This window comes from Columba livia, chromosome 8 (assembly GCF_036013475.1).
Source record: "Columba livia isolate bColLiv1 breed racing homer chromosome 8, bColLiv1.pat.W.v2, whole genome shotgun sequence".
NCBI classification, from domain to species: domain Eukaryota; kingdom Metazoa; phylum Chordata; class Aves; order Columbiformes; family Columbidae; genus Columba; species Columba livia.
In genome coordinates this window covers 24,978,152-24,992,875 of record NC_088609.1, presented here as the reverse complement: position 1 = coordinate 24,992,875, position 14,724 = coordinate 24,978,152, and the positions used below count along the sequence as shown (strand labels likewise).

Sequence of the window (14,724 nt, the reverse complement as noted above, 5' to 3'; positions counted from 1 at the left end):
CCTACATATTTCTCTTGATATTCTGTTCACATCACGTGAATGCCAAAGTCTGCTATTTTCCAGACTCTTTATCATCTAAAAATTCAGAGACAGGATCTGGGTTCAATTCTTGCTTTTTGTCTTTGCAATATGTACCATTTCAGTCTCTTCAGTTTTCCAGCAGGAATCTACAACTTTTTTTTTTGTTATGATTAAGATGTTCTAAGGATGTTTTTAGCTGATAAAACAGAGGCTGTTTAATTCTGAATAGCTTGACTTCATTTTCCTTAATATTTTTAAAAATTTCTTTTAAATAGACCAAAAAAACACCCCAAAACCCTCCTGAAAAAATACATTCTGTAGAAACTATGAAACATTGCTAATCTGTCCAGTCTTATAAAAATACTTGGTTACCTGCTCTCTATTATGTCAGCACCATTTAACATCTGTATATACTTTTCCCTTGTACTCCAACGAGTCATAATAACTGCTGTAGCTGTAGTATCAAACTGAAAAATAAAACCACAAACAAAAACTGCTCTCTAGTTCTCCACAAAAAAAACCGATTTGAGTTAAATATGCATCACCTATCTGTTGAAACCATGAAAACTGTTCTCTTAAAATCCTTGTTGAAATGGCTGTTGAATGCCAAGGCCTCTCTAATGTAAGAGGCAAATTCTAACTCCTTTGAGTAGCAAGCAGGACTCAGGATTCCGGCCGTTGCTGGCAGGCAGGTCTGTGCACCAGCCTGTATGTGTTAATGTACACATAACAGAGACACGTCAAGAAACAATACAAATGTGAACTGTTATTGACCTCCTTGCAAGGTCCACAGCTAAGGATTGGATTTCTAACCACAACCACAGAAAATTACTGACACGAATTCTCATTTGTAATCCCCAAACATTAGAAAGTCCTGAATGAATAGTCAAGGTTTTATAGTAATTTTTTATAATCTTCATCATCTAGTCTCAAGCCACCTCACTTCGATTATTTTGTTTGTAATGGAAAAAAAATATTGTTATATTGATTTATTGGGTTTTGTATGAGAAGTTTCTTGACTTCTGATTTTTTTAGATCATAAAAGCATATGCAATACTGAAAGGCAGATCTTGGTAAACATTTTAGGTCTTGACTCAGTAAGTTAAAATGGCTGAGGATTCTGAGTCACAACTTTAAAAATCTTACTGAATTATAATCTCTAGAAAAAAAATATGTTAAGAAAGTTAGGAATATAGGAATTTCCATACTAGTTTAGATCTTAGGTCCAGAGAAATGCTCTCACATACAAAATATATCACAGTGGCTAATACAAGCAGCCTCTGGAGACAGACACGGGGTAACCTATCTCCCATATCAGGCTTTCTAAAAATCAAAAAGACTTAAAAGATTGAACATAAATGATTCTGAGACTTTAAAGAAGTATAATTAAAATAATTTTAAAATCTACCCCCTTCCCTTTTACAGCCAAAGCAAAGTCTCAACCCTTTTTAAAACATCACATTCTTGGCATCGGCAACCTCTTGTGGAAATGAATTGTAGCTTTTTTTGAAGACAATGTTTCTGACCCTCCCCCTCTATTCTACTTCTAACTTAATTAGATGTTTTCTTGTCCTGATGTTATGAGAAAAAAAGCACATTGCTCTCTATAGTAGTCAATATTCCAGAATTTTTATCATGTAATTTACAAGTTGTGTGCCAGCTTCCTACTTTTTATCTAAGCCCCACTCCTTACATAACCCAAAAGTAACCTTCAGATCTTTTTCCACAGCAAGGTGAAGGAATACTTTTTAGTGGACAATACAAAAGCAAACAGATTTTTTTTCTCAGTTAAGAAGTTACTCAGGAATAATTTAACTATAAATAACACCCTTTAAAACCCAAATGCTGCAGTAAAATTTTTGGCATTGTAGATTCTATGCCAAGAATACTTTCTACTGATCTGCCTATAGATAGTATCAATATAATATAGCATTAACTTACTTGAGGCCTTCCTGCTCTCCCAATCATTTGCAGAATATCAGTTTCACTGTACTCTTGGAACACTCCTCCAACATAGTGCATCGTGGATTTTATAACCACCAGATGTGCAGGTAGATTGACTCCCATTGCTAGGGTGCTAGTAGTAACTACATTAGATTAAAGTATACTGATTGCAAGATGAACACCACTGAAATGTCTGGCAAACATTAAACAAGCAACAAATAAGCTCTTGATTCCTAAGAGCTCTTATTTTCTAGTGAAGTCAGTGGGTGTTCTGTACCACAAAAGGATTAGATGTAGATTACAGATATGTATTTGCATACATTCCGTAACATCTGGAGATAATCCAGAATACAATCCATCTTCAATACAACATACACACTGAAGAAACATTATTCATATTTCTTCATTGATATTTGAATACAGCCATGACTTCAGCTTTGTACTCATCAATATATTTGATTTTTTTTTTTAATCACCAGTCATTAGCATTGTTTATAACCATGGTAACAAATCAGAATCACCACCAACACTATCACAATACTTTACCAATACACATGCTCACAGGGAAAACACCAGTCAAGTTTGTGACAGATTATCTCACACTCATGTTTTCTTATTCACTTTCTTTAACAAATATATAGGGTGGCAGGAACTGAACATGGAAAGCCAGCTATACAGGCCAACTGACATAACTATTTCACCAGGAAAATAAAATATTAATGAATTTTCGAGATCTTTTTTTAATGAAAGAAGAACTGAAATTAGTAATTATAGGTGCATCAGGAAAGACAAACTCAATCTAAAGGCATAACCATACCATCTTGTTAGAACAGTATTGGTTTTCATATTATGATGGTATGCAAAATGGGAAATTTGTCAAAGCAAAACAACCATAAAAAAGTTGCAAAGAAAGGTTACTTACCAGTGCAATTAGAGCTTCAGTCTATGTATATGTATCTATACATATATACACACATGCTTGTGAGTACGCATACATTGCAAGACCAAAGAACTTTTCCCCTCTGCAATATCTGTGAAAGGTGTGTTAAAACCCTATCCCCATCATGCTCACGGACATAGAAAGTGGAATATTCCCCTTACTCTTTCAGTTTCCTCTCAGTTGTAGAAATGTAATTCTAGTACCTCAGATGATTCTGAAATATTCATACAAATACGCAAGTTTGCACTCTTTCAGTAGTAGTCCATATGCAGATTCACATTGTGCTTAGCTGTGACACAGCGTCTCAAAGTTATCTTTGCAAAGAGCAACTGTAGAACCACTGTCTCCTGAGATTTCAGAACTGGCACTGCAGTTGGCAAAGCCATACACAGTGCACCAGGCGAGCAAAGCAGAGTAGTCTACAGTGATATACAGACATTTTACTACCATGGACATTGTAACACTAGCAAGGCTGCCAGATCAAAGTAAGGGCATCTACCTAAAATTTTCAAAGAGAGTCATGACCACTGTACAGGAAAGAAAAGATCCATGAATCTTTCAGTGTTGTACATGAACCACACACACAATTCCCCATAGGGTCTGAATTGTTTTTACAGAAAAAGAAAGTCTAGATGAGATGAGACCATCATGTCTCAAACAGATATCTTCCAAATTCAGATAACAGCGGACAGTGTATTTCTTAGGAACCTCCCCAGCCTTCAAAGCACCTTGCATGAGAGTTTGAAAACAGTATCATGCCTATCTAAGCATAAATGCAAAAGATTACCCCCAGGGAAGCCACTGCTGCAAAGGACACAAAGAAAGTATCATGTGAAGACACACTAGCAGAGTTCCACCTCAAGAGGATGGCTCAGTGCTATGAAAAGGAAATTAAAATGGCCAGACCTGTACAGCCATATGAGGGAGGATGACCTCCCTGTATGCTGAAAAGAAGAAAAGTTCCATGGTCTTTGATACCAGTGCATATGTATTCACAGGGTAAAAGTGCACATGGAACACAAACACATCTTTATCTAGCTTTCAGAAAATAATTCCAAAGATTAAACAAACTATAGAATCATAAGATATTACCACTTCCAAACTGCAATCTTCTCAGAATACATTAACAACATTTTGACTTTCAAAGTTAAATTTACTTACAAAGTACTGGTAAGTCTCCTACAGTAAAAGCTCCTTCAATTATTTTTCTGTCAGATACCTCCATACCCGCATGATGATAAGCGACACCATACAGTAAAAGATCTGAAAATGACATAATTATATCCATCACTTGACTAAGTATACTCAAGCAAGTATTCATTCACAGAGCAGAGAAGTAGTAGGTTATATTTACCTCTCAGTTTGGCATCTTTCAATGAATTTGCAGACATCTGTAGTCTATGCAATGCACACCACACAAAAAAGAGAAGAATACTTCAAAAATCATCCAATTCACTAATATAAGTGGAATATACAAAGATGTAACTATGTTTTTAAAATGCAAAAATAAAGCTTCACATGAAACTAGATACACAATTACCTCACTAGAGACTCTAAGATGTATTCCTTGACATGTACATTTTTTACATACTTTTCCATGGTTCTACTGCATTTGCACTTTTAAAGATGTTCTTAGTTTTCAACTATGTTTGATTATTAAAGGGACATAGTCTTAAAACAACTTCTAAAATATACATAATAATGTATATTTTGTATATTTTCAACTGCCACCTTTCCCATCTTTTCAAAGCAATCAAGCTGAGTCTCTGGGGCAGCTGTTGCAGCCTCTCCAACCCAGTCATCTTTTCACGGCATGACCTACAATGTATGTGTTGTTCACGTAAAGCAAAGACGACCATGTTAGAGATCCCAATCAGGAAGTAGCTTCTGCAGCTGCTATGACTAAGCAAACCAGAAGTACATAATTAATATGGGTGAGGGCAGCATTTATTAAAGGTATCTCATAATGCAAAGACTTCTGGCTTAACCTAAAACACCAGTAAGACCACATCCAATTGAACTGTTCATATGCTTAGTCTTTGCACTATACGGCCTTACAGGTCGATAGGTATTAATATCTGTATGTTTAAAAAGCAGCTTTCAGAAACAACTTAATTGTTGTGAAAAGTACCCTAAAAATCTGAGAAGCAAATAGAACTTCCCAAGAAGAGTGCCATTTTATCAAAAAGAATGTCAACTGTGATAATGATTTTGTTGCAGACACTCCCCTGCTAGAAACTGTATTTAGCTTGACAGCTTTCTTCACAGATGTTGCAGGTTTACTGAAATACACAAACACTTATTAACAACTCAAATATAAAATACCTTTGTTTCTGTTCTATACTCAGTAGAAACTTAGCATCTTTTGCAAGAACAGAAGCAGCCTGCTGTACTCCTTTTCTTGTGGCACAAAACTATAAATAAGAAAATATTTTTTTGCAATAACACTTTCAAGAAATAAATCATTTTGAATGTGAGGAAAAAAAAAGCTGCTGTACCACAAGTGCTGGTTTTTGTTCCGAGTATGTTTGTATAATACTCGCTATCTTGTAGTTAAGAGTTAAGTCAAATTTGAATTCTGTCTGATTGTCACTGCAAGGAAAACCAAGAACAATTTTACGTAGCTTCACTGGTCGTTGATCCTCATCTATTTTCAGACATACAGCAGGCGTCTTACTATCTGAAAGCCATTCTGCAATCTTTAAAAAAGAAAAATAGAAAGGGAAATGATAAATTCATGCTTTTAATCACTCTCTAACTGCATCACACAATAATTAACTTGGCTTTTGTCACATGTAAACTATTAACACATCTGACATTGCTTTTATCATTAAAATCACATGTGAAGTTCTGCTTTCTACAGGACCAATGTAATTCAGACTGAAATTTCAAGTCTGTTCTGATTTGTACTGAGACAAAAATCACAAACAGCAATCTAAAATTGAAGCATGTCCATCCTTGGCCAATACTTTCATATGGCTGTAGGTAATTTGCTACATGAACATCAACCTGACAGTTGGCTTAGGTTGACAGCTTCAAAATGACAACTTTGTTATCACAGGGAAAACACCAGTCAAGTAAATTTTATAAAATACAACTACATTAATTAAAATAGAGTTAAAATTTAAATCTTACATCTTCAGCGTTTGGGATTGTTGCAGAAACAGCTACAAATCTCAAGGGAGGAACGGTGTCATGATTCTCTAAAAGACGCCAAAGAGAAGACTGAACAGTCTTCATCCGACTAACTACAACTTCTAATGTTGCACCACGGCCTTCATCCTTTATAACATGTACCTATTAGGAATTTTTAAAGATTTGCTAAATATTTCTCCAATCTATATGTATTAAATAAATGTTATATTTTCTAAGTTTTCTTTTATCTTCAAGAACAAAACCAGTGCATATAAAACATTAATTTTCTTACTTCATCAATGAGAAATAGTCGTACAAGCTGGACTATAGAGTTGTCCCTCCACCTTCTAGTCATGCTATCCCATTTTTCCTAGGAGAAAAAAAACCACAAAGCAACAAAACAACAGAAAGTGAAAGATGTTTCAAAGGCCAACACATGCCAGAATACAGTATGGGAAGACATGCCTAAACTTTAATAACTCTTTAAATAACATCAGTTTAAATAATTCAAGCTAATGCCATTTATGTTTCATCTGGCACGATTATATTACTAACTGTTGTTTATATGAATTAACAGTACGCACAGCAGTATGAAGGGAAGCCTAATGATCATAAAATTACTACTTATTACCACAAAAAAGGAGCAGTCCTAGTAGCACAAAATTAGTAGACTACTAATGTCTGCTTATTCTAGGTTTTGTAAGAATTGGGACTGAAACCTACAGGTGTAGTAATAATAATATCAGCATGATGTATTTCAAATAAATCATCCATCACTGTATCTCCTGTCAGCTCCTTGCAGCTGAGTCCTATAGGTCCAAATTTTTCTTTCCAATCATCGAAACGCTGACTGCATAGAGCTTTTATTGGTGCCACTAAAAATAACACAAAATAATCAGTTATATCAGGAAACCCAAATCTTCAACTGTATTGCTAAAGATGCTAATTGCATAAATGTTTAAGATGCCTTCTTTAATTTAATTTCCCTAATTTTCATCTTTGCTCCCAGAAACATAAAATTTGTAACTGGTGTTAGTATCCTATTATCCTATGCCATGTGCATGGATCAATGTTCAGCTTTGGGCTCCAGTTTTTCCCTTTCACAAACAGGAACCTTCAATTAAGGTTATTTATGCCCTCTCTTAATCCTGATTTTTCCCTCGGTCCCACATGGAAACAATCATTCAGCTATCAAATTTTTTTCTCACAGACAGAAGAAACCACAGGAATCACACCTTTTCTAATGGAAGATCTTACAAATACCAACCTTTTTCCAGTTGAGAATTATTTGAGCACTCTGTATTCAGAGAGAAAAGGGGTTAAAAATGAGAAACCATCCACAAGCAAGAGAGACAATACCAGAAGAACCCCATATCGATCTAAACCAAATTTACAATTAAGTTTAGTCATGATCATACTGAGCAGCTAACATGGCAGGTAGCAGTTCTGATGATGGTCCTCATGAATATCCGGAGGATACATACTATACTTTTGCAGATGGGGGTTGATTTCTAGAAATCAGAAGTAATTCTCTACAAGGACTGATACTAGCAACACATTTAAGTCTCTATTGGATGGGTGATCTATGTGGGAAATGCAGTGATTTAAGTGAAACAAAAAGTCTACACATGATCTGAAAACAGCACCTCTGTTTCAGAAAGAGTTGTAAAATCTTGTACGTGTATCAGTAGTCTATAATGTCATTGGAATCACTAGCTCTAGAAAACTGATTGACCTGCCAGCAAGTAATTCACAAAATTGCAGAAGTAACAATATTTCACTATGCAGGAACGCAAGAAGCTAGTGATTGCTCCTGGAGCTTCAGTCACCATTCCTAAGCATGTCCTAAAGCTGATTAACACCACTCTTCCAACATCTGGAAAACTGATGTCTCCTTCTCCATCGTTGTCGAACCTGTAAATGTCAGCAGATCGAATTCCACCAGCAGGTAACTGCTTCCTTACTGAAAGTTCCAACCAGCCAAACTGCATCAATTCTACCATGGCAATCAAAAACGCTACAGTATACTGAAATGCTCCACTTCAGTCTGCTGACATGCCTGTTCATAACCAAGATCTGTTTACGTTACACAGTAAACTCTAAACCAACGCTAGCGTTATTGTAAGGATTAGTACACACTGGAATAAAAAGAAAACAAATAGGCTGAAACTCGTGTAAATATAAAGATTAACCATTAATAGCAAGACTGACAAATATATCACTGTACGAATTAATTAAAACTTGGACGAAGCCACCAATTTAATCTGATTTACATGATATGAACTCAATTCTACAGGAGGGAAAGAAAAAAAAAGTGTAATAGCTGCGACCATCTTCAAGTATTCCCATGAATTCCTATAAAGATCCATTAAACTAATTTAAATCACAGCTCTTTTCCCTCTGAACTAGTAGACAGAAAGCAACAGCACAAGAACATGCCAGGTAAGTGAATATTGGAAAATTTGATCCTCAGAGCAACAGAAAGGCATATAAAAGATAGTGCATGATTTCTGGCTCTGCCACTGAGATTTTGAGTTTTCATTGCTTCCGCTTCCCTCCCCCTTCCATGTACATCTTGTGTTCTTAAAGGACAAACACTGAGATTTTTTTAAATTTTTATTTGTATAGGCAATGCTGAACACTACAATTACACAGTGCTGTTAAATACTAATAATAGCTAAAACAGCACCACAAATAAACAAACCCTAAAAGAAACGACTTCTTAAAGAATGAGGTAGGTCACAATTTCTTAACATATTTAATTTCAATATTATTAAAGCAATTGCTCCAGAGTTCCACATTTACAGAATGACATTTTCTACTGCTGTCACCAAAACATTTAAAGCTGCATAATACTTACTGTAAACAACTTTAATATTTATCCAAGGCAGTGGGGCTTCCATGAGTAATCTGGTAATAGCTAGCTCAAACATTACAGTTTTTCCAGAGCCAGTTGGAGCACAAATCACAAAATTCCTGTCTGTATAAAGAAGCTAGGAAAGAATTCCAAAGTAGTAAATACAACACAGCGACACATTGTACATAGTTCATACATTCCAAAAGGACTGCTAGGGGAAAATGACACAAGGAAATTATTATTACAATAATATATGTAGTCCTCTAAAAGATTTTGTATTAGAAATGAAATTTAAGTCACAGCAAAAGAAATATCATCTTCTGCTACACATCTGCCACAGAAATGTAAATGAGACACTGTTCATCTAAGGTTATTGTGTAATGAAGTTCATAATTTTTTGACAAACAAAAACCCCAGTGTCTAGCCTTAGATGACATTAATACAGAATCACTGCCAATGTCCAACTGCAATCAAACATAGGCTCATCACAAACATGACAGGCTGAAATTGAAAGTGCAATTTGTTTTCCTTCTGTAATTCAATCTGCATTCAAAATTCCAACATTGTTGAATACATATCATTTTAACAGAACAATGTTAAGTTTTCAATAATGACAAAAGTAGGTTTTGCATGACCGTGCTTCCTTCCTCCCTCCCTTCCCTGACACTCCCTCCTCCTCTATCTCAGAAGCCAGGTATGCCCATCTTGGGTTCCCTCATGCTTCTCTGGCCAGGTTGACTCTGCCCTCCTCCTTCCTCTTCCGCAGTGTCACTCACCTATACTCCCTACACGCAGCACACTCCGTGCAGCTTCATTTCCCTCTTTCCCTCCCAACTCCTGATGGATTATACTATTCTCATTCTTGTGTCCTTTCTGGCTAGCTGTTCATGTTTTAAAACTATTCTATGACTGTTAGAAGCTCACAAGGATGAATGGGAATCACCTAGTACTTGATTTATAAAGAATTGTTGCAATGACTGACACTGGCAGTACCTGCTGAGCAGTTGCAGGAATTACCTGTGTTCTTCATCTACCATTCCCAGTTTTCCAATGCTCACAAAAATCAATGAAATATGAATGCTGTATGAATACAAAATTTTCCCTGATTTTTGCTATATAATCTGTTGTAACATTAACTGTGAATCAGAGAAATTGTACCATTCTTAAATTTTTCTCTTAGTAAAACTTTACTTAGTGGCTAAGAAATTTTTAAAAAAACATCTGCAACATCCAAAGTAGCTTTAAAAACATGTTTAGAAGTGTTTGTGAATGACACTGGCATTTCCCCTAGAGTTGAATAAAAATCTCAAATGCTGTGTTGAAGACTCTGATGGAACCTGTATCTCCTCTCTGAAATATCTATAAAAAAATCTTTCTTAAATTGGTTGCTTTCAAAATAAGTTTTGAGGTTTAAAGAAAGAGCATAGCTGATAAAAAGGGTACAGACAAACATCACTTCTCCAAAAGGTCAACCTTCTCCAAAGTTCTGCTTTTTTTAATCTCCCTGTGAAAATCACTAAAAAGTATTACTAATCTGTAGCCATAAATATGCATGCAATTCACATCTTCACACAAATTTATTTAAAACTGAGAAAACATTTTAAAAATAAGTTCTGGTCTCTTCTCCCAGCTAAGTATAACTCCGCTCAACTATTCCAGGAAGAGGATCTAGATATACTACGATTTTCTAAACCCTTTTCAGTTCTGAATATCAAAGTACCATTTAAATTTATCTACAAAGTACTCCTTGCAGCTGCAACTAACGTTTCATACTTACATCATCCAAAGCTTTAGACTGTGCATAGTTAAAATACGGGAACTCCTTAAAAATACTTCTAAATTGGGTTGCTTGACAGCGTTAAGGAAATGAAAACAATCAAGTGAAAATTATAAAATTTATTTTAGAACTGTAAATGCATCTCTTTCTTGTAATTTATATGCAAGCTTAAAACACACAATCTTACACCGATACGGGCTTGTAAAAAAATTAGCAAAAAGTAACCTATTAAACTATTCAGTAGCTTTATTTATATTCTTGATATGCTGTATCTTCTTCACCAAAAAACCCACTACCTGTTTGAGAGGTCCCAGTATTATTACCAATAATCAAGAACCTCTTCCCTGGTGCAGGCTCCATGGAATGACATAAAATTATGGAACGTGAAACTGCAAAGGACAAAACCTTTATTCTACACTGCAAACCAAATAGAAGAGCAAGCAGAGCACTACTGTCAGCATATCTAAAGTGTCAACAGTCACTTTATACAAGTCACTTTATACTTGTAATACAACGCACATTAGCACAATATTGCATATTTAGTCATTAACAGTAGCCAAGAAATTCACCTACGATCTCTTAGTGCTGACAATAAAGATATTTTCAATTGCCAATATTGTGTATTCTTCAGACAACTACATTCTAATCTAAAATATGAGTAATAGTAGAGTATTGTTACATTATATATCCAAATGAGTGAGTTGACCCTTGTCTGGACTTCCATTGAAGCCACTCAAGTGGAGTAATGGTAACCACGTGATCAGGGTGCACACGCGGTCAGACATAACACCAACAGAAACAGGGACAATGAACTGCTGAGGCCTCAGAACAACTAAGTCCTTATTCCTTTTGGAAACTATGACACTCCTGAAAGCTATCCACACGAATTTTACTTGCCTAAATTTAGACATTTCCTCTTCCTGTTATTTAACCTAATATCTGACAGATTATTCGAAATAAAATATTGGGAAAAAAGTGTTAAAACAGGCAAATAAAAGGTTTGACAGATATAGATGGATGGTTAATTATGTTATGGGTTCAATGCAGGGACAAGAAGAAAGAAAATGATTGTAAAATCTGCTTAAAGAATGGAAATATATTGTATGAACACTACAACATAAACACTGATCTATAAGGGATATGTGAAATTTATTTTCTCCTGATAAATTGAGACAAAAAGTAAGATTCAGTTTTCTTAACATGCCTAAATACTAACTCACTTTTTCTTTATATAAAGTGAATAGGGATATATGTGTATATGTGTCTTTGCATATAAAATCTGGCCTGAAATACATATTATGCAAACTAAAAATTTTACATTTTAAAAATAAACAGTTTTGAGGATAAAATTTGAATGTTTGAAATAAGAATAAATTTGCTTAGTAATGAATGATCTGTAAGTTGTCTTATTTTCATTCTAGCTTTGGAAGTCCAAAAGGTAAATACATATTCATCATTTGGTTCCCAGCATAGTGTTACAAATCATAACTATTATGGCGTAGTGCATGAGTTCTTATGGCTAAAAATTAAACACTGTAATTTTGTAAATGTAAAAACATTGTAATAAAATCATCAAACCAGATACAGCAAATACAAGGATACGTATTTCTGTAACAGCCCTCAAACTTTCCAATTTTCTTCCTGTAGTTCCTAAAGAAATAAAAGTAGTAAATTTATAAAACCAGGTTTATTTTCAACCAATAAACATGAAAATATCATTCTGACCCCAAGCTATGTGTTTTGTAAGGAGCTGCAAGGCTACAAGAAGGTCCAGGTGATACAAAAGGAGCTGACAGGATATGACAGGGAGGTCACCAGCTCATCATTTGAAAAGACCATCTTGGTGGACCATCTTTGCTGAACTCACTCCAGTTTAAGGATGTCTTGCGTGTACCAGAGGCTCAAAACCTGGTGCAGTATGTAGATGTGGTCTCAAAAGTGCCAAGAAGGTGGAGATGATAATTTCCCTCAACTTTCTGGCTTTGTTCCTGTTAACAAAGCCTAGGATGCTGTGGGCCTTCATTACTCACATTCAGTGAGCTGTTTGCCAGCACCCAGGAACTTTTCTGCAGGGCTGCCCCCCCATCAGTCCATCCCAGGGGAACCCCAGGGGTTCTCCTCCTTCCCCAGGGCAGGACTTTGCATTCATTCCTGCTGAATTTCATTAGATCCCTAGCAGCCCCCTCCTCCAGGACAGACCGCTGCAGTACTCTGCCTGTGGTGGGCATGTGGGCAGTGTGACCCATTAACCACCACCCTCTGAGCTTGACTATCCAATCATTTTTTTACCCATGCAGTTGTCCATCCATTTCTGATATCCTAACTTGGATATAAGCATGTCATGGAAGATAGTGTTTCACAGCCATTCTATTATTTGATTAAAAGCCTTGCTGAAGTAAAAAAAAACCAACAATGTCCACTGCTCTCCCCTCATCCACAAATCTAGGCACTGTTGCTCAGAAGGCAATTGGAATTCCATTCCTGACCAGTCCCCAAATCTCATCCTAAGCCACAGCTCTGCCCTACAATTTTCTGCTACAACTATTTTTCTATTCTGCATTTCTGCAGCAGTTAGCCAGGTACACAACGTATTATACACTCCACAGATGTAATGAGTCCCTGCCACAAAAAGCTTGAAACCTAGGAATAAGCCACATGTATTAAAAAACAAAACAAAAAACCCCCATACAAACACAAAAATAATTTATAAAACAAGTATTTTATAATTTCATCAATTTTTCAGCACTTTTCTAAATTTTCCAGATTTTTCCTATTTAAAAATCTATTTCTACAAAGATGCAAGTATGAGCCACATCACAAATAAACATTGCCTTTTCAGTTTCTGATTTCAAATGAAGATGAGACTATCTATCATCACATTAAGGGACAAGGCTGCTCTTTTTCAAATTGTTTAGGGAACTGATCCAAAGTGAAACTTTTGAAAAGGTTTACACGACTTGGCCCTTTTGCAAATATGTCTCTCTTTATAAATTGTTTACACAGCTCATAAACAGCAATGCAATTAAGTTCCATAGAATTGCAATGTATCACCTCGAGCCGGTGGGAAAATGTTTGTCGCTCTACCTCAGACCACGGATATACATTATTATTATATACCAAAGACAGACAGTTGACTACTATTCTTGAAAGAGAGCAACAATAATTACCTGTTATATCCAGAATCTCTGAAGCATTAGAAAATGATTCCATTTTAATTCCATTTTTAAATGCAATGTCCCCATTATTTACCCTATGAAGAGTAAAATCTGAGGCTTTAGTTACTGGAGAATTATGATTATTTCTCCATAAATCTTCTTTTCTCACTTCTTTCATGTTTTCACTTGTATTTAAGTAAGTATCAATTTCTTTGACCTCCACAGACCTATCTTTAAATTCTGTATTTTTGTACATATAACGAGATGCTTTAAATAAGCTGCAAAAGATCCAAGATTTTAATTAATTTGTTGAAATGTTACACAGTTTCTATAATACTTGAAATATATGTATGTTTGCATTAGAAGCAGAACTAGCAAGACACAATCATCAGAAAACTTTGCATCCAACTTCATCTGACACTTTTCTACCTGAAGACTACTTTCAAGATACATTTTAACTTTACTTTCATTCCAGAAAGAACCTGAAAGAATAAACTGCCTGTCCAGATGGGCTCTGGTTTCCAATAGCAGCCTGTCATGTTCTGCATAATTAAAAGCAATAGAACCATACAAGTTCTGAGGAATGAGAAGAGCTGGGCATAGAAGAGGAGTCTATCTGTAAATCTCTCCTTCCAGGCCGCACTGAAATAATGTTGAGAACTGCTCCAGGTATTCCTGGCTGGCTGACCTCAGCTCTGAAAAGCAAGTGATCTTGGCCTTCTTGCTCGTTACCATGTGGATAAAGAACTCAAAATAGTATTTTGAAACCCCTTTTTTATTTAACAATTTATTTAAAATTAAAGCAACATTATTCCTTACTGTTTTCAGAGGCTGAGTTCAGGACATATTTAATTACAGTACTAAAATATTGCCGAAAGAAAACATCTTTTTTCTT

General features: G+C 35.5%; 1 protein-coding gene across 8 annotated transcripts in view; it reads right to left on the bottom strand.

The window, feature by feature from the left end:
- The window catches only part of HFM1 (helicase for meiosis 1), a 44,064-nt gene that overhangs the window by 24,093 nt on the left and 5,247 nt on the right, over positions 1–14,724 (bottom strand). For 7 of the 8 annotated variants that reach the window (XR_010474368.1, XR_010474369.1, XR_010474370.1 and 4 more), the window contains exons 6-18: positions 13,842–14,107; positions 12,277–12,324; positions 10,675–10,745; positions 8,901–9,033; positions 6,764–6,915; positions 6,333–6,410; positions 6,041–6,202; positions 5,404–5,604; positions 5,231–5,319; positions 4,260–4,303; positions 4,067–4,168; positions 1,963–2,108; positions 394–488 (exon numbers count right to left, since the gene is read on the bottom strand). Coding sequence is in view for 5 of the 8 variants with exons in the window: in XM_065072613.1 (XP_064928685.1) it covers positions 394–488; positions 1,963–2,108; positions 4,067–4,168; positions 4,260–4,303; positions 5,231–5,319; positions 5,404–5,604; positions 6,041–6,202; positions 6,333–6,410; positions 6,764–6,915; positions 8,901–9,033; positions 10,675–10,745; positions 12,277–12,324; positions 13,842–14,107 (1,587 nt within the window). In the remaining 3 variants the exon portion in view is untranslated. The remainder of the gene's footprint in view (positions 1–393; positions 489–1,962; positions 2,109–4,066; positions 4,169–4,259; positions 4,304–5,230; positions 5,320–5,403; positions 5,605–6,040; positions 6,203–6,332; positions 6,411–6,763; positions 6,916–8,900; positions 9,034–10,674; positions 10,746–12,276; positions 12,325–13,841; positions 14,108–14,724) is intronic. The other variant, XM_065072615.1, reaches the window with a different exon arrangement.